General features: G+C 35.5%; 4 protein-coding genes across 7 annotated transcripts in view; 2 read left to right on the top strand and 2 right to left on the bottom strand.

The window, feature by feature from the left end:
* The window catches only part of LOC108365778 (protein SERAC1), a 10264-nt gene extending 7838 nt beyond the window's left edge, over window positions 1-2426 (bottom strand). Inside the window, exon 1 of one of the 2 annotated variants that reach the window (XM_017619929.1) lies at window positions 1996-2426. The gene's annotated coding sequence lies outside the window, so the exon portion shown is untranslated. The remainder of the gene's footprint in view (window positions 1-1995) is intronic. The other variant, XM_017619928.1, reaches the window with a different exon arrangement.
* LOC108365779 (sorting nexin-29) lies at window positions 559-2918 on the top strand. Its single transcript, XM_017619930.1, has 3 exons — window positions 559-867; window positions 951-1303; window positions 1357-2918. The coding sequence occupies exons 2-3, from the start codon at window positions 988-990 to the stop codon at window positions 2703-2705; spliced, it is 1665 nt and encodes a 554-aa protein (XP_017475419.1). The 5' UTR covers window positions 559-867; window positions 951-987; the 3' UTR covers window positions 2706-2918.
* Window positions 2919-9785: 6867 nt separating this feature from the next.
* Window positions 9786-19764, bottom strand: LOC108365777 (NAD-dependent histone deacetylase Sir2-like). Of its 3 annotated transcripts, none has more exons than XR_001848000.1 (3): window positions 17685-19764; window positions 15709-17546; window positions 9786-9895 (listed from the first exon to the last, which is right to left on the bottom strand). XR_001848000.1 is itself a non-coding variant. In XM_017619927.1 (3 exons), the coding sequence occupies exons 2-3, from the start codon at window positions 19030-19032 to the stop codon at window positions 15799-15801; spliced, it is 3096 nt and encodes a 1031-aa protein (XP_017475416.1). In that variant the 5' UTR covers window positions 19033-19098; window positions 19165-19764; the 3' UTR covers window positions 15746-15798. The 3 variants fall into 3 exon arrangements, 1 of the variants encoding a protein (XP_017475416.1); XR_001848001.1 differs by having other exon boundaries at window positions 9786-9875; XM_017619927.1 differs by lacking the exon at window positions 9786-9895 and having other exon boundaries at window positions 15746-17546; window positions 17685-19098; window positions 19165-19764.
* A 1327-nt stretch (window positions 19765-21091) lies between these two features.
* On the top strand, window positions 21092-23198 carry DnaJ-H (DnaJ homolog). The gene is made up of 3 exons (XM_017619931.1): window positions 21092-21304; window positions 21765-22238; window positions 22311-23198. The coding sequence occupies exons 1-3, from the start codon at window positions 21236-21238 to the stop codon at window positions 22989-22991; spliced, it is 1224 nt and encodes a 407-aa protein (XP_017475420.1). The 5' UTR covers window positions 21092-21235; the 3' UTR covers window positions 22992-23198.
* Window positions 23199-23558: the final 360 nt, after the last annotated feature.

Here is a 23558-nt window from a genome sequence, read left to right as displayed (position 1 = left end):
ATTTTTATGGAAAAAGCGACGCAGGCGAAAATTTTTAATAAAAAATCGCGCGATTTTTTATTAAAAATTTTCATTATTTATATATATATTAAACGAAAGAAGATACCGAAAAGCATTGAACAGTGCACACATCTCATAAGGAAAAGTGAATTATTACGAAATACTAATACAGTGGCAGCACTATAGCTATTTTGCAATCTCGCGTTTCAGCTCGCAAAGATTGTCAACTTCTTTTTAATAACAAAATAAGCTATCTAAGGTTGATAAAACTATGTATTTCTTTAATAAATAAGTTAAATTATATATTTTAATAGTGTTTAAAAAGTGTGAACAGGTGATTTAGTGAATCTTTGTCGGTGTAATTGCCCATCGAAAACAACGAAATTTAACAAAATTTTTTTGTTCATAACTTTTAAATGGTTAATAATATTATCTCCCCCCCTCCGGATTGTTAATAGGGGGGCCGAAACGCGTCGTTTGATACCCCTCCCGACTTTTCCGCACCTTTTTTAGGGGTAGTTACCGCACCCTAGAGAATTACCTTACTTATGTATATGTTTACCTTAATACACCTCAATACACCCTTTTAGATATTCACCTGCTTGATCACCCTGTAACTAGCTTTCGTTTCCTCCCAGTTCGCCGATCAGCTGTTACCATACGTCAATTGCCTTTAGCAAAATACGCAGAAAAAAATACGAAACTGTCTACTGAAACAAACACATTTTTTGGGTTTCGCGTTATTTTGCAATAGAAAAATAATTTTATTGCATACGAAAACAAAATATTTACAAATCGCCCAGCTACGCTTTATTTTTGGCGGGTACTTAACATCATCTTATCTTGTATGTGGTAAACAGTGTCCAGGTGAGAATTGTTGATTACAAAATCGCAATTGATGAAAAATAGGCGTAAACAATAACAAATCGCATTTTTACATTCGTTTCCAGTTATATTGAAATCAAGGTTTTGAGCATTAAGCTGAATATGCCAGATCACTTGATGAGTCAGCCAGAACGTGTTTCCCTGCAACCACCAAAATTGAGTGTAGCTGGCGCATCGTTTGGCGGAAGCACTTTTTGGCAACGCAGGGAAGACATATTTAAACGCCTTCAACAGAGCGCAGAAAAGTGTAGGCAGCATTATAGTGGACGCAAAGAATTAGCCACGGAAAAGGATGGCAATGTGGCAGAATTGTGTGAGGCTTTAGAGGATGCATTTTCATATGGGTTGAAGCAACAGCATTCAGTGGTTGCGCTAACTGCAGCGAGTTTATTCCAAAATATGCACGAGATTGTGACGGGTAATGTATAATATTTATTAACCTATATTCTATTTAAATATTTTTATTTACAGGAAGCAGCTCCACTTTAAATGATAATAGCGGTGACGTCACATTTTGGGATTTTTGTCAAATACATTTGACTGCACATGAGCGCGAACGGTACCTGACACTCAAACATGTTTGGACAAAGTGCGGACTTGGCAAGGCATTTATACGCGCCACGCTTAACGAGAATTCGCTACAGCGATATCTGCTAACATGGCTAGACGCCGTAGAAGATTTGCGTCAGTACTATACACAATGGTCTCTGTTATTGGACGCCACTGCTAGCAAAGAGTTGCCACAAATAATAGGCTCATTACATGATGTGCTTTTCGCATTTACAGTAAATTCCACGGAATTAAATGCGCCAACACGTATTGCACCATTGTTGCCCCATAAAGAAGAGCCGGTTATATACGCGCCTACACCTTTACCTGCTGCTTTAGGTAAACATAAACGTAAATCCCATCCGGTGGAACGTCCTATTGCCACTGCCAACTCCACAGAGGATTTAATAAAGGCTATTAATGAGGTAACTAAGTTGGAAATTCAAAAATCTTCCTTACATACTTTTGAGGCTATGGTAGAGCTACCTGTACAAGAAGAAGTAGAAACCACACCACCAGATCCGATCGAGCCGGAATTGGAATTCCTTAAAGAGCCCTTACCTGACATTTATACGTCTGCAGAAACTCAAAGCGGCCAAAAGGAGTCTACAGCTGATGACACTACCTCAGTAGATCAAAACGGTGTTAGTGATAAAACATCCGCCGCCACCACAGTGGGCGAGCACGAGTATGAAGATAAGAGTGACACCTCATCGCAATATAGTAAATCGTCTTCCGCAAATTGCACTGTTAACCATGCAGTGATGGAAGAGCGTTTACGTGAAATGGAAGAACGTTGCACGCTATTAGAGACACGAGTAGCACAGCTCACACGCGAGAACCGTCAACTTGTCCGGCGCTTAACACAAAACTTCAATGGGCTTGCCATTGACCCCTCCGCTTCACTGGCTACCAATTTTCTCATTACCATTCCAACGGCAGAATTGAAGAAAACCAAGCATGGTACATCGTATTACGCATACGAGATACACATTACAATGCGTCAAAACTTGGAGCATTGGTCGGTGCTGCGACGCTATAGGGACTTCCACAAATTGCATAAATCACTGTTACATACGCATCCATCTGTGTCGTCAGTTGAATTCCCACCGAAAAAACATTTTGGCAATATGAACTTGGCATTTGTAGAGGAGCGTCGTCAGCAATTGCAGATTTATTTGTTAAATGTTGTGGAGGCATTAGCACAATTGGAAGCATGCAAATCGAAAGCGGAATTGCAGCGGGTTTTTCCTTTTCTGCGCGAGCGGTAACGTGGCAACTGGAAAACGTATAGGGGTTTCAAATGGTAGTATTTAATTGTTATTACTCCCTCAAATGTTATTGGTAAATGGCGAAGCTTATCCTTTTGTATCAACATCCAGTTGTATTTTGTTACTCTTTTCGATATTATAAACATACATTTGTATATATGAATATGTGTATGTGCGCAGTTTAATACAAAAATATATATGTAAATAAAATAATTGCGTGTGTGTTATAGCGGCCATGTCTTTATTCTTAAAAGCAGTCAGTTTAGGGTAATGTGTCACCAAAACAAGAACAATTGCGATAATTCGCTCTCCTATATTTATAAACAAGGACAATGGGACTTATGATTGGAACGTTCCCAAAGAGAACAAAATGCGAACGGAAACATTTCTAAGAGAACAAAATGAGAACAAAAGTCTCCGAAACCTTTTGGCAAGGAACAAGTCTAAGGAACCTTCTCTCTCGTAGAACAATTTCGCAACTAAAGTCTCAGGAGCTTTCTGACAGAGAACGAAATGGGAACAAAACTATTCGCGGAAAATGGAAGCAAGAACCAAGTTTTTCTCGTAGCGTTCATTAGTTTGAAATGTTTGAATATTAAAATTAATAAAAAAGAACTGAAAAATAATTATGAAATTAAGGCAACGAAAGACTTAAGACACGAACTTTCCTTGCATAGAAAATTAAAAATTGTTCCTTAAATGGACAGTTCACTGAAACGATTTTTCATCCCAACATGCAGTCGCCGCAATCATTCTTCACGTCTCCAGACTTTTGTTCTTATTTGATCATTATTGAAAACATTCTCGGCACTTTTGTTCTCATTTTGTTTACATTGGGAACGTTCCCGAAAGTTTCGTTCTCATTCTGTTCATCTTGAGAACGTTACCGAGAGTTTTGTTCGCATTTTGTTCTTTACGGAAACGTTTCCGAACCTTTTGTTCTGAATTTGTACTCGTTTAAATAGCTCTCAATACTTTTGTTCCCATTTGGTTATTTTGTGGGAATGTTCTTGACATTACCTTTTGCTCTCATGCAGAACTAAACCAAAACGCGCTCTCGGTCGTTGAAAAATATGTTGATATAGGGCGTTTTAGAATCGGCAGCTGAGATAGGTCGCTTTTATTCACTTTTCCATTAAGCAAAGCGTGTCGGGTTTGCTAGTTGCCTATAGAATCATTTTTGTTGTTTTAAAGTTTTTGACGGATGGTGCAGCGTGTATATCGAGCCTTAACCGCCAAAATAACGTAAACGCCATTTTTTTCAAAATTTTCTTTTTGATGCAGCAATACATCTAGATGCCCTAGGAATATTTCTGCATCAAAAATAAAGTTTTGAAAAAAAATTCGCCTAAGTTATTTTGGTGGTTAGGGCTCGATATTTTAAAAAGTATTACATATATAGTTACTTTTAAATAAAAAAGAAATCACTACAAAACACAACATTTAACACTTACATACGACCAAAGGGAATAAAATAAGACAAGACAATTTTACTTTTGCTTATACAAAAAATATGTAGGTTGTAGGTAACCAATTTATTAAAAAAAAATGTAAATTACATAATTTTCTGTACAGGCAACGTATAATTAAAAAGTTGTATAAAAGAAAAAAGCAAAAAAGGATTTTCTGAGGTGCAAAACTAAATAATTTCTAAGGAGAGTGCAAACCAACAACAATAATAAACGAATTTTTATAAGTAACTTTTCTGAATGGCTTACAACCGCAAAACACGAAAGTTTGGCTGGGTGAAAAGTGGATGTTTTTTTAAAAATTAATTCTAATCTAATTACAAAGGTTTAGACCAAAAATGTATAAATTATCTAAGTGACAAAATAGTAGGGAATACATGCATGAACTGCACGTGGAAATACACGTATGTAAATATGTATAAGTGTTTGATTATGTATTAATGTATGTATGTACATTAGCGTGGGCCGAAAATCGGTTTTCCAGAATTCTGTTTGGTAATGGCAAAAATATGGTTCATTATGCTCTAAAAACAATCTTTGTGAAAGATGAAAATTTTCGGTCGATATCTTAGGCTCGGTCAAGTCCATCAAAGTTCAATGTGCTCAAAAAATAAAAATTAAATACATTTTCTTTTACTAAAATTGGTATATGGACCTTTTTTGAAGAGAATCGAAGTAAGCTAAAAAAAACAAAAAATTTAGCACTTGAACTTTGATGTGGAGTTGGGCGAGCCAAGATATGTGCCAAAAATTGTCATCTTTGACACAGATTGTTTTTAGAGCACAATTACCCATATTTTTGCTATTACCAAACAAAATTCTAAAAAAAGCGGATTTTCGGCACACACACTAATGTACATATGTATATATGTCTACGTAATATGTATAGAAAAGAACAACAAAACAAATTAAACTTATCGTCGCCTGGGTAAAAGATTGTCGTAAGCGTCATACGTATGTGCGTAACATACGACAATCTTTTACGCAGGCGACGTTATGTACTCATATCATTAGTAAAACTAAATTAAACTAATTCAATATGCAAGTGTGTGTGTTTGTTTATAAACAAACCTATAACTAATTGCTTAGCACTACGAAAATAGATTTAAAATAGAAACTACGTTGCAGTACAACAATTGCAAATACAATAAATAGTTTTTGTTGGTAAAAATGTACTACATATGAACATATGTACATATACCCGTATGTATATTATTTGCTTGCTAGTTTAGCATCATCACTGCACTGAAAATGAATATTTTTGTTTTTCAATCCCATTATGTACTTACATTAGGGTGCATCACTCTATCTACAAAAACAAAAAAAAAAATTGGAAGTCAACATTATTCGCGTACTTTGCGAGAGAGAGGTAGCAATGCTGGAAAGGGTAATCGAAAATTTTACCTCCGAATGGTTCACCTACAGCGTAGTCGCCGCCAACATTTGAATGAAATTATTTTTAACAAGTTATTTCGGTAAACAATAAAGATACCGACATCCAGTTCGTTTTTAAGCGTATTATTTAAAAATTAAAAAAAGGTCTAGATGGATCACCCTATACTAAGATTAACGTGAGCTGCACCAATTTGAAAATATGTACATACATACATATGTATGTACTTCCAAAAATCGAGTTTTTATATGTAAATAAAATTACATTCAAAGTTCAAGACTTTTTATAAATCGAAAATTTGTATCAAAATGGAAGTTTTTAAAGCTTTTGAAACCCACTTTATTTTCTATGATTAAGGCTATTTGTTTTTAAAAATATTTTTTTTCCAAAAAATCACCTAAGATGATAGAAGAGTGCAAGCTTAAAAGGTCTGCAAAATAATGTTTAAAAATTTCAAAACCTGCCTTTTTAATTCATTTTCATTTTTATAATTTCGGCGGAAAAACAGTGACATATTGGTTTTTTCTATCGAGAGTGATGCGCCCTAACCCTAAAAATCGCAACTTATTTTGGTGAGGCGCGTATCAAAAAAAAAAACTTTTGTTGTTGTTATTTTATTCTGCAAAGTGTATGTGTGTGTGTGTTTTTTTTTAAGTGAAAACAAAGTTTTACTTTGGTTTTTAGTAAATATTTTCTTCGTTTTATTCATGCGAATAGCTAGGTATTACATACATATGTATTTCGTTTGTTGTTGTTTGTATTTATTTTTATTTTTAACTTTTACTTTCACTTATGGCTGCTTTAAAATTTAAATTTCCTTTCCCTTCTTAGCATTAGTTCGTTTTGCACTGCAGCACGTCTGACTGATTGATTTCCCATTGAATTTACATTGAAAATAATTTTTTTAAAACATGCGAGCACAACTGAAACTTTATAGGCGCCGTAGACGGTGCGTCTGACTCTCGAGTCATCTGTGTACGTGTTGACGCGCCTTTCGACCACACACAGTTGAGTCATGTCATTATAACTAACTCATATTTATTTTCCCTGACACATCCAAACCGACTCGCGAGTCAGACGCGCCGTATATGCCGCCTATTAGAGACCGGAAATGAAAAAATCATATATAAAAATCAGTAAAATTCTATACATTTTGAAATTCGAAATCTTCAGTTTTTAAGATTTTCCTATGCACAAATATCATACGAGGAATAGTGAGGTAGTAGACGTGAATTTCACACCCATATCTTTGACTCCACACAAACGCCAATCTAGCTTTGATGTTCTAAAGAAGACTGGCAGGGAAATCATTGATGTGCAGTGCAGAGTACAACTGATTCGGCGCCTTTGCCATTAAGACACGCAGGATTAACGATGAGGCTGAGAGTCTAGTAAAGCCTAGAGATTTAGGAACCTAATCGTTCTCCCAAAGGCAAACTTAAGATATTTATGTATGTAGCAGGTCATCCCACAGATCATTAAAGGCTGCGAGCCCAAATGCACAACCTAGAAATTTTAGTTCAGATGACTGATGTCGTTACTGACATGTGTATGGCGGCATTGCACCTCCGGCCACATACTGAGTACATACACTCACTCCCTGCCGCCCTAAAACTATTGAATTACATTAGGGCTGTAGATTCAGACGAAGTGTTGTTAATGAGTTTAAAGGATACAATACACCCTCTATAATATCTATGTATCTACTAGGGTGTTCGATTATTCGCCTTTTTTCCAAAACCGGTTTTCGAGTTATTCGAAAAATTGCAACTTGATAAAACCCGATTCCCGATTTTGAAGTTAAGAAAAGACCGGATATACCGGTTTTATTTTACATAGTTTTCTTACTGCGTCATGACCAAAAATTACAATAGAACTATTAACAGTAAAGATAGCTTTCATTTAGAAAAGAACAAAGCAAAATATGTTAAAAGTTACTTTCAGATCAAAAGCTCCTGCCGCCGTAGAGCTTAGATCTGCCTCCTGCCACTCGGGGGGGGCGCATGGTTCAATTTATGCTCCCAGCAACAACAAACAAATTTTTTCAAACAGCGGTCGCCCTCGGCAGACAATGGCAAATATCCGAGTATACTTCTGTCATAAAAAAGCTTCTTTGGAGGTGGAGTAAAAGTGTAGAGAGGAGAAGCTTGGCCAAACACGTATAAACGCCAAACATTCAATCATTGGAATCCAATATGATATACTGTTCATCCCCAAAATATCCTAGAACATAATTTTCGCTTAAGCTGAAAAAAGCGTTGGAAAACTTCGAAAAACTTAAAACTTTTATGGAGAGATCAAGATTTGTATGATTTATTCGATATTCGAAAAATAAAGATTTACAGAAAAAACGCGTATATATATCTAAAAAAACGGTGGAAACCGGTTTTGAAAAACCGAGCCAATTACCTAGTATCTTCTTAGTATACTTCATATATTCTAGATTATTCATTCTCCTTCCGAACTTTTTGTAACTGAAAATTTTAAAACTTTTTTAACAAAAACTAAAATGGGAACATAAGCTATAATAATAATAATAGATTGGCGATTACACATAAATATGTTAGTGTTTGGCCTTAGCCGTGGGTAATAGCGCAATTCTTATGGCGCTAGCGTAATAGCGCAGTGTACTGATTTGAACACGGCGCCATCTGAGTGTCACCACAGTACCCATCGTCATGTCACGAACGTAGTAAATGCCACGATATTCTCATCAAGGTACATAACGTTACCTTAATAGAGAAAGGCCCTAACTCATATAGTCGCTGAAATACAAAAATCCGTAACTAAGTAAAAATTCAAAATTCCCTTTTCATTGACTATGATGCATTTCATCGAATTCTAAGTCCCCACATCATTTCAGCAATAAATTTTTTTAGTTAGTTATATAAGATAACGATAAGTTTCTCGCATTCTCTCCACTCAAAAACAAAAACAAATACGTGTAATTTTATTTAAGAATTAAGGCGAATTGTGTGTGTGTCTCATGTGTTTCTTGGTGTTAATGGCGATAGCGCTTTTCATATATTGGTGTTGGCGCGGCAGCTCCGGTTACGGTGTTAACGCAATTGTCCCGCGCAGCGCAGTGTTGCCCCAGCCTATTTGACCGAGCTTCTCCTCCGTTTTGAAGCGTGCACCTTGATGTTTTCACACAAGAGGGAGAGACCTATTGTTTTACACAGACTCCTAAGGGCGATTGTATCTTTTATGAGAAGCTGTTTTTCATGATAGAAATACACTCGGAGGTTTGTCATTGCCTGCCGAGGGGCGACCGCTGTTAAAAAAAAATCTTTTTTTCTAATTTTTTTGCGATGTTGCTTTGATCAGGGCTTCAACCCAGACCCTGCAGAGTGGAATCGAGAACTGCATACCACATAAGTTACACGTTACAAAATATTTGCTACCAGCGCAGAAAAGACTTGCATCTGTACATTCGGATGTTCCTTACGAACGAAAATTTAAAAGTTAAAAAAATTAGGGGTCGCAACCAGAGTTTGAAAGGGTTTCTTTTAAATCGCATAAATTCCACAAAATGTTGGCTTGAAATTTGACCACTTTGAAATATTTTTGAAACTGATTCGTATAAATCCATAAGCTGAGTTATAGCTGGCCAGACAAAACTTTGCCGAATTTTTGCGATTAAAAAAAAAGACCCCAATTTTTTTTTTTAATTTGAAAATTTCATGGATGTCTTCATTTAGTATGTAGATCAAAATGCAGGCGTGTCCCAGATGTTGATATTTTTGAGAACCACCAGTGCAAAATAACTTTCTATGTAATTTTAATTCCTATTTCACTCGTCATATGTTTTCTTTTTTTTTGTGTTAAAAACTTTTTTACTCATTTACACACAAAATTTATTTATGCAACCCGCGTACAATTCGATCGTGCTGTGCTACAAATCTAATTCACTTCATTTGATTTGATTTGATTTTGTTTTAGTAGTTACTATTATTATTATTTATTTGACAAAATTAAAAGTTTAATTCGTAATATTTAAATTCTTAAGTCTACTTAATATATATAATTAGTATTTTGTTATTGCGTATAAATAGAAAACAAAGCAATGCTAAAATAATTACATTATTGTATGCTTTTATAGAATAATTGTATGCTTACATCGCTAATATGTAAATATTTAGATAGTTTATATAATTGAAATTTTTTTTGTTGTTGTTGGTTTACCAATGAATTGATGTGCGATTACATGTTGTTGTCGTATCCATACCATCCACGCGCGCTCTTGCTGCCTGATTTTTTTATTATTATTTTCATATCGCCTAGTTCTAGCTTCCAATTTAACTGCATCTAAAATTGCAAATATTTTGCTTGGAAAAGGTAGACTTAAAAAAGTTTACGCATCCATAAGTTACATACATATATTAGGATGGTCCTTAAAATATCAACATCATGAGACACCTCTTTATTTTGTTCTACGCACAAAATGCAGACATTCACAAAAATTTCAAAGTTAAAAAAATTTCAAAGTCTGAAAAAATTGTTTTTTTTTTAAGTCGCAAAATAATATTATATCAATATTATCCGATTTCAAGTAAAATACTTTGTCCATTTTTTTGCAATTTCAAAAAAAAAATATTTTTTCAAATTCATAAAATAAATTGGCGCCCCATACAAAATTTAGACGTTCATATTTTAAGGACCACCCCAATACACATGTATGTTGTACGTATGTATGTACGTAGGTGTGCACGCTTATGTAAATTTGCATATCGCATACAATATACATATGTACAATACGTACATACGCATGTACTATGTTAAGCTTATTTTTAATAATAAATAGTTTTGTTAATAATATGTACATAAGTAATTATTATTAAGATTAATTGCAAATTGTATTAGAAAACGAATTTGTGCTTTCAGTTATTCTTGTTAATTTTAATTTTATGCTATTTTTTCACATAGACTTAGTAAAAACTACTTATCAAAAGTATATTCATATTTGCACTTAACGCTTTCCTTTTAGCAGCTCCGCGCCGCTTTTCGAATAATTTTCGAAAAATATGTATTAAAATTTTGCCATAAACCGTAAACTAAAATACATAGATATTTAGTTGTATTTACTTATAAAAATATTGAAGCTAAGCCATCGCTTGAAAGAGAAAAAAATTTATAAAAAATAGCATTAGAAATACATAATTTTTAAGCCACTTCCGGAGTATTTAGCTTTATGTTTTTTAAATAATTTTATATAGCCTGTTTTCGCTCTACGAAATTGCATAATACAAGTAGATAACCGTACCTTTTTTTTAAATTTAAGCAGTGGAGAAAATAAAATACATATACAATAAGTGTTATGCACAAACAGTTTGTAGCAACAATTTAATTTTGAAATTCTTCAAAATAACGAAATGTGCAGATGAATATTAAAAAAAAAAACACTTGATCGCGAAAAAAATGAATTTAAAAAATTATAATAGTTCGAAGCACAGTTGTGAAATTGCCCAGACAGTCGATAAAAAAGTAATCCTCTGTCCAAAAAAAAAAATCGAACAGAATTCTGAAATCCGTCAGGAAACATCTTTAAGGTGGAATAAGTGCCTAAAATTACGCAGTGCAACATTCAAAAAAATGCATTTATTTAGGTGGTGGTCAAAATATGAATAAATACCAAAAGATTTATAAAAGTTGGTTATCATATTTTTATATCGATTTGAAGCTGTAGATCTAAGATCCAAAAATGAACAAGTATGATTTTCCATATTTTTGTGGCCTTTGATTACATTTTTCAATCGATTTTATTATTATTATTTGTTTAAATGAAAGATAATAAAAGTTAGAACATATCTGTTGAGCCCGTTTCCTGAATTTTTAATAAACCTTTAAATAACAGTACGGCCCTCAAAGACAGGACAGATGGTCACCGTACCTATACATACGAATGCATAAAATAAAGTGTGCTCGAAATTTCAGCAAAAAAAAAATTTAATTGGCGCGAATTCTTAGTCACTTGAAACTTGCACTTTATATACTAAAATCAAATGGCCTATAAAACTGGTTACAAATATTAAATTTGGTGAAAAGTTGTTTACAACATTTCAAATGTTTCTGAAGTTTTTTTTTATGTTTTCGCGAACCCTACAAATTGTTTCCAACTAGTTTTTATTATGTAGCATTTATTAACAGGAACAGGAAAATATTTTTTTTTTTGAAATTGCTCGTTTCTCTGCACTTAACGAGCTTAACAGATCTGTTCTAAATTTTATTAGCTTTCATTAAAAAGGAAATAAAAAAAAACCGGTTGAAAAATGAAGGTTGAGGACTATTTTTTTAATAGTAATCGGTCTACAAAGTGTTTCTGTAATTTAATTATTTTTGCTTTGTGTGTGGTCATTGACTATTTTGTAATCACATGGATATTTAAGTACTGATTTTGAAACATAACATGAAAAATATTTTGGCTTTAAGTTGCTGAAAAATCAAGGTTCAAGTATAGAACTACAGTGACTCAAACAAATGACCACGTGAACACGTTTTTTTTTTCTTTAAATATTCGTCGGGCAAATTTTTTTTTGGTTATTTTTCTATAAAAATATCGTCTAAGCTTTAACTAAAGCCGTATAAATCACATATCAAGAATATTTGAAAAATAACAACTCGTGCTCATTCGTTTGAGTCAATGTATATTATCAGAAAATATTAATTATATTCAACCATTTTATTGAGCTTGAGGCCGTGTTTTAAAGATATTAAATTGAAAAAAGACTAGTACATAAAAAATAAATTCATTAGAAAAACAAACGTTTTATTTAAAAATATAATGCTTTTCATAGAAATAACAATCGTTATAATTAGAAATTAATTGAAAATACTTTTATCATACATTTTTCATAATATTTGTGACTCAAGTAAGTATTTTCTTTCAATTAACTTTGATTTCAAAATGAAATTTTAAAAATTAAGAAAAATTATACATATGTACATACATACATTGTCATTTTGGGATCTTAGATCTCAAACTTCAAATAGACATACAAAATGGTAAGCAACTTTTTCAAGTCCTTTGGTCCTCTTACACCATTTGACCATATTTATCGAATGCAGTCGGTCCGATTCCCATCACCTACAACTTTTTAAAATTTGTTTTACAGTGTTATAATTTTCGTTGATGCTGAAAATTCGAATACTGTGACGTTTTCACGATTGTATTTATTTCCATACCAATTTTTTTTTTTATAAAAAATATAGTTTATTCAACAGCAAAGTCCAGCAGAATCAATTTGTTTCTTAAATTTCATATACAACTAGGGAAAATTCAAAAAAAAAAAAAAAAATTCCATCAATATTTTCAACCTCTCCTGTTTCAAGTCTCTAAAAATTAACGTTGATTTTTGAGATTTTTTTTTTGTCTGGGGGTTGGTAATCTTTATCCTTCCACCACGAATTTTAATAATAAATATGGGGTTTCTAGACATGTATGAAACTTGGTGAAATGATCTGGCGTTTTTGGGTGTTAAAATATTTCCAACAACTTCTGCGCACCTAATCTAATGACAAGTTTTTGCTCGTTCCCATGTGAGATGTGAATTGTCAGATGTTATCGACTTTAAAACGTTGTAAATGCGAATTTCTAACTCTAATATATAAACATAAATATAGGGGTCTTCATCAAAAGTGATACACTTTTGATAAACTTGATAAAGTAATAAATCTATCATTTTGATAAATGTCAAATTGTGTATGCAAATCTATTTAACCAAAGTTGATCACTTTATCAAGCGACTTTGGTGGATAAAGTTATAAATTTCAGCAAAAATTCAACCATTACAGGTTGCAGGTAGTCGCTTTCGCTACGAACACATAAAAGTAAATAAACACAATGAAACGTAATTAGCCATATAATTTAAATAATAAACAGTTTTATGCAATTATTTATCAAGGTGCGTTCATGAAAGAATGCGGATAAACTGATAAATTTAAGCAATTTATCTTTTTATCACTTTAGATGAAGACCGCTAATGATTATATTTCAAAATTCGATAAAAATAAAATGAAGAAAGACATAACTTCCAAAAAGTAAGAAGCATACAATTTATTTAGTTATAAACTTAATAATATTTGTTGATTTGAGTTATCCTTACAAACATTTGAAAAAAAAATTCTGTGGAAAAATGGAGAGTGATGAGGATATGACCGCATTTTTGCATTCCCAAGTGATTGAATGGATGTGTAATTTTGCAGAAAGCGAAACAAAAAAGTTTTAAAATAATTCAAGCTTGGTTGGCTTTTGAGGGTTTCAAATGCTGTGCAGCGGAAGCTCTTTTTGTTTTTCCTTTTTTTTTTTATATAGATTCATAAAGCGACCGAATTACTTTCGTAGAGCATACCTGAACAAAATATGATGCATCTTGTAATGCATCGATTTCGCTTTTTAGCTCCGGGATGTACATACATATGTATATACAACCTCAACGAAATTCGAAACAGTGACATGTATATTCTATTTGTCATGCATCCTATTTCAATCATAAAAGTTTTCTGCTTCTCCTACAGAATATCTAAAATGAACATTTATGGTAGATATATGTAGGTTTATCCAACTCGCGCTTGGGAAAGTAAAGTCCTATCATTTGATTATTGTCAAATGGCACTACCTTCCCAACGGATATATTTTTAATTAAAGGATTATTATTTCGCACCGAACCAAACGTTAAAATAATTATTAATCTATCAAAAAATGCAATGAAATTGGAGATTACGATTTGAACGAAATGTGATCACAATTGAGCCAATTATGGCTCTTTTGGCCAGTTAGTTTAAGAATGGCGATTTCGATATTCGGCGATGAGGCATGACAGCCAAGTTGCAGCAATTTAATGCTTTTGCATTCCTTTCAGTGCGTCCAAGCGAACGCCTGTGTTTATGCTAGTAATACCGCAACTATGCTAATTCAATAGCAAGATACAACAACAACAAGTAATAACCGATTTATTACCCGAAATGTGTGAAAAAGTCAGGACATTTGAATAATATTTTTTCTACACATAAATAGATAGATATTTTAAAGAGGTATGCCCCGCGGCATTCATACTTCAAACTGTAATATGCAAAAATAACCTCCTTTTTTTGAGGTCCGTTAATAACAAGCAAATTTTTTAGTATGCTACCTCTGAGGTAAAAAAAAATAATAATAATAATAATTACAGAAATCGGGTGCATTTTTAACTTTACTTTACCAAGCAGAAAATGGATAACCATCTTTTTTGAAGTACTGACAGCGATATTGCAGAGCTTGTATTTGCAAAATCGTAAATACATACAACAAACAAGCTACTAAGCTACTAAAAAAAATTGGCAAAAATGGTAAAAGAAAGCGAAAGAAATGCAAATAAAAGCTAAAAACAATTTCGAAATTTGAAAAATACAGATATATTTGAAAATGTTTTGCTATAAAAAATTTTAACTAAATATAATAAATAAAAAGTTTAACAAATGTATAAATTTAAGAGTTCAGAATTCTATGCATTCAAAACTCCAGCTTACTCACATGGAGTTGGAGCATAGAACCGTAAATGTGCAGAGCTAAAGTATAAAATATTACAGTATATAGGTGAGGCTCTGGCTTTACATATGTATATGCTGACCATGTCCGTAAAAAATGCGTTTATTTTAAAATACTTGTAAGCTTAGTAAAAGGTAAAAAAAAATTCAAAATTTTCAATATAACTCGATCAATTTGCGGCAAAGCAGCATAGCATTACTATTAGCACAAAGCATGTGTTGCAAAGGCTAAACTAAAACATGCAACATTTTCCAGATGCATTTAATTATCAAAAAGTAAATTCATTAAAATAAACGCAAACAATTTTAATTCTCTTAAAACATCATTTCGGTGTCGCATACACTACATATATGTAGACCGAATTGTCGTGTACTCTGATTACTAAAAATGTACACGAAAATTAAACCCAAAATTTAAATTTCTTTCAATTTTTCGCACACTTGCACACTTTAAGCTGAAGGATTTCAATGCAAATCAAAATCCAGTAGTTATGTTCTCTTTACGTATGGATGTAAATGACTTAATTGTTTAATTGGACAAACGTTAAATGCATGTACAGTTATCGATACTTGTAAAAACATATGTAGCAAACAATAAATAAGTTTAATTAATGCATACTTTTGTGTTTGTTGTAGTAGTTTTTCTTCTTATATGACTTCCAATAAGTTTGCTGCTGTCGAATCAATCGGAACCGGAAGAGTGGTAATCTTAATTCTGCACCAGCTGTGTTGCATACTCCTTTGGCGACACGGCGTCTGCGCCACCAACACCACTACTCAAAAGAGGTGTGTCATTAATATTACCGCTTTGCGTTGCATCAATACACACTTCCGGAAACACATCGACCAAATTTTTCTGATCATCTGTTGAGCGCTTACGCTTTAAGGGGGGCGCATGGCATTCAGATTTACCAATATTACTACTCCTACTGCTATCGTTTGTTTCGACATTGCTGTCGCTACCACCAAGTGTTGGAGGGCATTCACAAGCTCTCTTTTGCGGCGATGGTGATGGAGAAGGCGGCATTGTCACACTTACTCTGTCGCATGTGGTTTCCGTAGCGCTGCAGGTTGTTGCTGTTGTATTGCTTGGTACACTCGAATTTTTATTGCTATCGGTTTGCAGTTCCATATCCGCCGCTTGGTTAATTTCGCCGCTGATGCTGTATGACGCGGGTAGCGTTCGCTTGGCGCAAATTGCAAATGCACTTGTTGTTGTTATTTCACTTACTACTTCTGCTTCCACAGACGGCGGCAAGAGTGGTGAGAGCGGACCGCCATTTGCATCGATATCATCCTCATCGACGTCATCGTATATATTTCCAATAATGCCATTTTCTTCATCCTCTTCTTCGACATCGGACGACCATGAGACTTGTGCGCCGGGGAATACATAAGCTGAAACGGTTTCATGCGCATAGTATGTACCTTCGAGCAAACGTTCCGCTGCAGTACGGTATTTCTTAGCACTGCGACGTATTGTGACCGCTGTTGATATTTTCTCTGTATCGCTTACCATTTGCGGTGGCGGCGGTGACTCTATCCTTGTTACTGTTGCTGCGGGTGTAGTTTTGTTATCTGTGCAGGTTGGTAGAGCTGTGAAGGGGTCATTCATAGCTTTTGTGCCTCCACTATCACCAAAATTTGTAATTGGTGGCGGCAGAATGCCAATGACATTGTTTGAAATCTGCGCAGAAATGGAGCAGTCGGCCACTATACCACTGTCCTTGGTTGAATCAACTGACGGATGACGTGTATTCGCACCGCATGTCGTGTGGTGGTGGTACTGCTCACTTACGCGCTCATTAAATGGTTGAAAGGAACGAGTTTCGAAATCTACAGCATCACTAGGCTCTTCTAAGTAATTAACTGACCCTGGCTTGCTACCCTGACGTGTCTTTGTCAATGGCTGATGCATCTCCAATATAGTGGTTTTGATTTTTTCTATTGCCTCCTTAGCCTCATTACTAGCCGCTGCAATATTTTGTTTAGCAAGTACCATGCCAGATGATGTTGACGATTCGAACCCGCTATCCGAGTAAGCAACTGCCGAACGTAGCGCCAAATCTGTGGATGCGCTCGACTTAACTGATTGTGTGTCTGTATCTAGCATCTGTTGGCCATCTTCCTCACTTTCATCGTTAGTGTCTTCCTCCTCCACTGGTAAGAGTTCCTTGGATTCCTTCAATATGAAGTTATCATAGCAGATGTCTTTCCAATCATCACCTAGGCGATGACATAATTGATTAATGATAACATCGGAATCACCCAACAATTCAACATCGAACTCGAGATGATGCAGCTGCTCCCGATTGATGAGTATCTGCGGCACATTGGCTGGTATTGAGCTAGGAATTAACGCTACCGGCCGCACTTTGAGGGAAGAACCTATAACAATCAACAGGTCACATCTGTCTTTGTCACCCGCCATGACAGTGTGGAATTCTTCGGGAAGACCTGCATGTGCGTGATTTGAATAATTGAAATATGTACTCAGTTACAATACAAAAAAATTAATGAAATTAACGAAAAAAGATTTACATTTCAGAGTTAAAACTGAAACTAAGTGGTTTGGTAGTTTAAAAGCTAGCTTACCTTCCCCGAAGAAAACAATATCTGGCTTCATTATGCCATTCTCCACAAGCTGTCTCAAATCTGCATCCGACACTGCATCAGAAGCATTAACACTCTGATGCACATTGGGCTGACAACGTGGACATACGGGTATGCGTTGCGAGAAGATATCATCTCGTATAGCATCTGCTGTACATTTGACTTTGCATTTCGTGCACGAAGCCGTCGAAAACGAGCCATGGCATTCTATAACGTTCTTTATGCCAGCTACCTTCTCCAAAGTGTCTATATTTTGTGTGTAATTGCGCAACAATTTCTGCTTCTCTTCAAGCAATTTTATAAAACGATGACAAGGTGATGGTTTAAATTGTCCGGGATATATTTCGCGCGCAAACTTGAAGAATGGTCGTGGATCACGTGAGAAGTAACTGATATCGAACATAGCTTGCGGATCGGGCAAATTAGGAAAGTCCTTGGCCAGGCGGCAGTAGATGCCGTCACTAGAGCGGAAATCTGGTATGCCACAAGATACTGACACGCCAGCGCCGGTTAAAACAATTATATTTTTAGATTGCTGAATTAGCTGAATAACATCCTCGAATGTGTTTATATAACGTAGTTTTTGACGCCTTGGTGGCTCTGACAACATGCTAGCAAGTATACGCCATAACATCATATCATTCACACCCGGCGCAATCGGGTGTGTGTTGGAAGGCAACATTTGTGAAAGCAAGTCACGGGGATTAGCACCAGCGTGTATTTGTTTCTGTACCCAATTGATAGGCCTGGCGCTTATTGGTTTCCATTCCCGGCCAGACATGTCCGATAGGCCACTTAAGTCAGAGAAATCCGAGTCGGATGTGGACTCATCGCTATCAAGTGAGGCATCATTATGCATATTACCTCTGCACTCTTGTTGGTAGTCCTCATTACCGTCTTCGTCCATATCATCATCATCTGATTGATAACTTTCACCGCCGTCGTTGTCAACTTCATCTTCATCAATCTGGCTGCCATGATCGTTAGCTAAAGTACCCTTTATAGGTAATTCGGCTACGTTCAATGGTGTTTCTATATTTGATGATTGATTTACATTGGGCGAGGTGGAGGATGCTGCTACCGCCACTGTTGCTACTGTTGCAGTTGTTGCTATGCTTTCGCCGTTTGTTTTTATATCGCTTTCGCGTTCCGGTTCTATTGCTTGTGTTCCAACAATTTCGGCGCCAAAATCGAAATTCTGTTTAGTGGCCATCAAAGTAGTGCAATTGGCCGATAGACATGTTTCATGAATTTTCACATCATGTAAATCACACTGATCCGCATGTGATGGTCCAATATGTGGTTCCTCATAACTTTCCATCATTTCCATTTGAATTTTAGTGGCCACCACCTACTCTACACCCGCAATGCGAAAATTCCTTTTCCTTGTATTCGAAAGACAAAATGCAAACACAATACGCTCTCTTTCCCACCGCCTTTCAGCTACCCATCAACTACCGCGTACTCTTTCGCACTCACACTTCGCCTTGTTTATCCGTTCCCAGTTACGCTTTCGTCGCAGTTTCGTTGGTACACACAAAATTTTCCTTTCGTCTCTTTTGCTGATGTAAAATTTTTCTCCACCGTTTTTTCACACTTTCGGCTAAGAAAAACCGCGTTTTTCATAGAACATTTTTTGCGATTCTTTTACTAATTCTTATAACTGGTATATCAATTACCGATTTCGGTGTTAATTATCGTAATTTTCTCTAATTTTTGCGTATATTTTTCACGGTAAAAGCAGCAAATGATCCTCGCCCAAGCACAGACGACAATATTTTTCGGTGGCTCGTCAATGACGTTAACAAAAATGGCCGTCGTGTCGCTGGGTTGCTGTGAGCACACTGGTAAATTCGCAAACTTGTTTTAAAACGGAGTAGAATTAGTTTATGTTTCAAGCCATTTAGTAAATTTTAAACACATTAAGCACCATTTTACATCATATAATTCAATTTTAATTAATTCTATGGGTGAATAGCTTGCTTTGGGGTGCATACTTTTCAGTTTATAAATTATTTTCATTGATCTCATTGATTAAGTACGTTTTTCTTCAAATGCAACACTCAGTGGAAAATTTCCGGTCACATCTGCGACTCAGGTTGCCATCTTACCGCATGATGAAATCCGACGTTATTGAAATGAAATTAATCAAAGAAGGAAAGATAACAGTAGCTACACACGACGAGCATATCCGCGCACATGTGCGCCAACATGCTGGCTGTCGTTTGCTACAAACGGCGAACGGCTCATAAGTGATTTTGTACTCGAAGCGTAAACATGGAAAGGAAAGACGCGGATGATGCAATTGAAATACTTATGACTTAGGGTTTTTTATGTATGTGTTACTTAAATTTATTTATCCGTGCTCATTTCTAATTCGATGCATCGAAATATACATCGAAGGGCATACATCGATTTGCATTGCATTTCTCCGCTATGATTTTAAAACAAAATAGGCTACTACCAGAATTGTACAAAGTTTTGAATTAGTTACTATAACTGAACTAATTATGTTTCTAGGGGAACTGTTTGGAACCATTTTATTTTTTTGGCAAAACTCTTCTTTTGTGCACAATTGAAAACCTGAAATCAAGGCACATAAATATAGGTAGAAGCCAAAATGACATTGCTCTGATGAGAACCAAACCTTTAAACTTCAACTTGGTTTTCTTTTATTTCCTATATTTCGTTACGCTTTAAATGTCATGTCGTTTGATTTTTGTTTTTTTTTTTTGAATATTCGTTAAAAACAAATTTTAATTAACATTTGAATTTTTGTAGTGTTGTGCGGCTTATACTTAGTGTATGTGTTAAAAATGCAGCACCTGAAGCCTTGTTTTTATGTGGTGTTAAATATAAATCACAGGCCACTAATTTTTTAACGTGCCTCAATGTCCTTAGCGTAAGAAGCGTTGGGAAAGCAGCTGTGGGGTAGAGCTGCAGCGAAATGCCTTGCTGTGCGTTAAACATTTTAAAGCAGCAGATTTCATAAATGCACCGGGAGGTACAGGAAAGGCACGTTTGATGCCAAGTGCTGTTCCTATGACCCTTATGCCGGAAAGTCCCTCCAACAACACTGCAACTCATAAATCAAAGACAGAAAACAACTAACAAATTAACAAATTTTAACTAAAGAAAATAAATAAATAAAATTAAACTTCAAATTTACTTAAAAACGTCATCCAGTGAAATGGAATTTTTTATTTTTCCTTACACATGCTCATTTTTATTTTTACTCTCCCGAAAACTTTGACTTTTGTAGGTTTGATGTCAATTTGGCTTCTACCTGTTTTTATTGTACCATGACCTGAAATGGCGGTTCAATGTACATGCATCGATACATCGAGTGGAAATTTTTCGATGCATCGATGTTTTTACGTCATATCTAGGTCGTCGTCGGCGAACGTCGAACGTGGAAAGAGGACAGAAAGCTTTCTCAATGCAAAATTTTCCGATTGTTATTTTGTGTTTGCGACGGTAGAAAGTATTGAAGAAAATTGATTTATATTGGAGAAAATTAAGAAGTTGCAGCCATGGAGCATGTGGAGCTATACGAAATTCTTGGAGTGGATAAAAATTCAACAGATGCAGAAATTAAAAAGGTAACTAATAAAAAATTCGACGTATGTTCGCTGCAAGTACAACGGATGAGTCAAGTTTGTATGTGGGCCGCCGGAATGTATTGCAAGCATCAACAAGGCTAATGGGAATGTGTGTGTAGGAAAGGCTAGTGCCAGCTGTTGGCACTTTGTTTAAAATGGATATGGTTAAAACGGAGTGATCTAATGGGAGAATCCGTGGTTCGTTGTGGTCACTACCTGGATGAAGTACATCCTCTTGGTTGCAATTGCAGCATTCGCGCTCGCGACAACGAGGAAGCAACTTCCATACAGTTTTGCTGTTTGCTTTGAACGAGAGTAATTTCTTTGTTGGGGAATACGTTCCACAAAACAGCTGACCGCTTAAGGTTGACTTTGTTTACATTTTTTACTAATTATCTCATGACTTATTTGTTGATAAATATCAACATGTAATTAACATATTTGAATTAAATCTTTACAGAATTATCGTAAATTAGCTAAAGAATTTCACCCGGATAAGAATCCAGAAGCTGGTGATAAATTTAAGGAAATTTCATTCGCATATGAGATTCTTTCCGATCCAGAAAAACGTAAAATCTATGATCGCTTAGGACTGAAAGGCCTGCAAGAGGGCAGTGATGGATTCGGTGATGCCTCCGAGTTCTTTTCGCATTGGTTTCCTTTCAGTGGAGGTCATAATCATGGTGGAGGCGGTGCCGCCAATAGTCGTGCCCGCCAAGCAGCGCAAGTTGTGGTAAAGCTAGAAGTGACTCTAGAAGAAGTATACAATGGCAACGTTTCCAAGCCTGTTGAATACAAACGTACTTCCTATTGTGCCGCATGCGATGGTGAAGGCGGGCCTAAGATGACAGTGGAGCAATGTAAGGCCTGTAATGGCACGGGACGTACGGCAAATTATTCTTTTATGGGTGCCTTTGTGAACGCATTTGAATCTGTAAGCATACTCAACATAAAAGAAAAACATAAATTGCTTGTTAATTTACTTGCTTTTGCTGTATTTTTGCAGAGCTGCCCGTCTTGTTATGGGCGTGGCACCACCATACCGGAGGGATTTCGTTGTATCACCTGTAGCGGCAGTGGTTTGGTGGAAGAGGAGGTAAAGCATGAAGTGCCTATAGAGAAAGGTGCGCCAAATATGTTAAAAGTACTATTCCACTCTGCGGGCAATCAACCGCTTGTCGGTGAACGTGGCGATCTTATTGTCGTCTTAGTGCAAGCTGAACATCCGATATTCATACGGCGCCAGAATGATCTCTTCCTGCGCGATATACACATAAATATCACGCAAGCGCTATGTGGATACGTGCATTGTTTCCAACACTTAGATGGACGTACATTATGCATCACAAACAAACCGGGCGATGTTATAAAACACAGTGAACTGAGAGTTGTCACCGGTGAGGGCATGCCTATGCGCAATAATCCCTTCGAGCGCGGAGATCTTTTCGTCGAATTCAATATTGACTTCCCTGATGATAATTTCGCTACTTTAGAGCAAATGCATTTGCTGGAGACGCTCTTGCCGCCTCGTCAACCCTTTACAATGCCCGAAGATGCTGAGGAAGTGGTAATGATGGATGTACCACCATATGGTGAAGGTGTTCCTGGGGGGGCACATGGTGGCATGGATGAAGATGACGATGATGGTCAACCACATTTCGAGAGCGTACAATGCCAAACAGGCTAAAACTGCTTATACCACCATACTTATACATAAATACATATATCATTATATAGTGTGTGCGGATGGAGATTATGTGACGGCATTCATTTTGAGTATGCGGTGCAAGAAGGCAGCTGATCTTACAGAATCTCTTACCAATTTAACAAACAAAAAAAATGTAATACGAGCAATGATAGAAAAAAGTAATGCATACTTATGCAGTGTGCTATATTCAGTCAGCTCTTCTATTATTTCATCCTATTTTTGGTCTGGTGTGAAAATGCTTTTTTTTGGACCTAACATATTTTTGCAGCACCTCTTTAAACGTTTTGTTTGACTTGCACGCTTTCATCTACATATTTATAATTAAAATAATATGCTATGGATGTTTAAACTAATCAACTGACAAACGAAAAACACAAATTGGATTCGATGAAACGAAAAAAAAAAATCTAAAACAAATTTTATTTGGTTAACAACTAAAACCAGACACTCTTAGTTTAACGAAAGATATTTAAATAAATAAGTATTGAAATAATTAATAATAATATCAACATTCCCGAAGGAATAACGGAATGTAATGAGCAAACA

Source organism: Rhagoletis zephyria, unplaced genomic scaffold, assembly GCF_001687245.7.
Source record: "Rhagoletis zephyria isolate East Lansing unplaced genomic scaffold, Rhagoletis_zephyria_1.1 Rzeph_scaffold_01998, whole genome shotgun sequence".
NCBI classification, from domain to species: Eukaryota; Metazoa; Arthropoda; class Insecta; order Diptera; family Tephritidae; genus Rhagoletis; species Rhagoletis zephyria.
This window is presented reverse-complemented; position numbering and strand designations above follow the sequence as displayed.

What these genes read in the sequence shown, in the direction of transcription:
- LOC108365779 (XM_017619930.1), top strand. Translation starts at nt 988, where the DNA reads ATGCCAGATCACTTGATGAGTCAGCCAGAACGTGTTTCCCTGCAACCA. An exon ending in TATGCACGAGATTGTGACGG is followed by an intron (nt 1,304 to 1,356) that starts GTAATGTATAAT and finishes TTTTATTTACAG; the next exon opens with GAAGCAGCTCCACTTTAAAT.
- LOC108365777 (XM_017619927.1), bottom strand. Translation starts at nt 19,032, where the DNA reads ATGGAAATGATGGAAAGTTATGAGGAACCACATATTGGACCATCACAT. An exon ending in TATTGTTTTCTTCGGGGAAG is followed by an intron (nt 17,547 to 17,684) that starts GTAAGCTAGCTT and finishes ACGCACATGCAG; the next exon opens with GTCTTCCCGAAGAATTCCAC.
- DnaJ-H (XM_017619931.1), top strand. Translation starts at nt 21,236, where the DNA reads ATGGAGCATGTGGAGCTATACGAAATTCTTGGAGTGGATAAAAATTCA. An exon ending in CAGATGCAGAAATTAAAAAG is followed by an intron (nt 21,305 to 21,764) that starts GTAACTAATAAA and finishes AAATCTTTACAG; the next exon opens with AATTATCGTAAATTAGCTAA. An exon ending in TTGTGAACGCATTTGAATCT is followed by an intron (nt 22,239 to 22,310) that starts GTAAGCATACTC and finishes GTATTTTTGCAG; the next exon opens with AGCTGCCCGTCTTGTTATGG.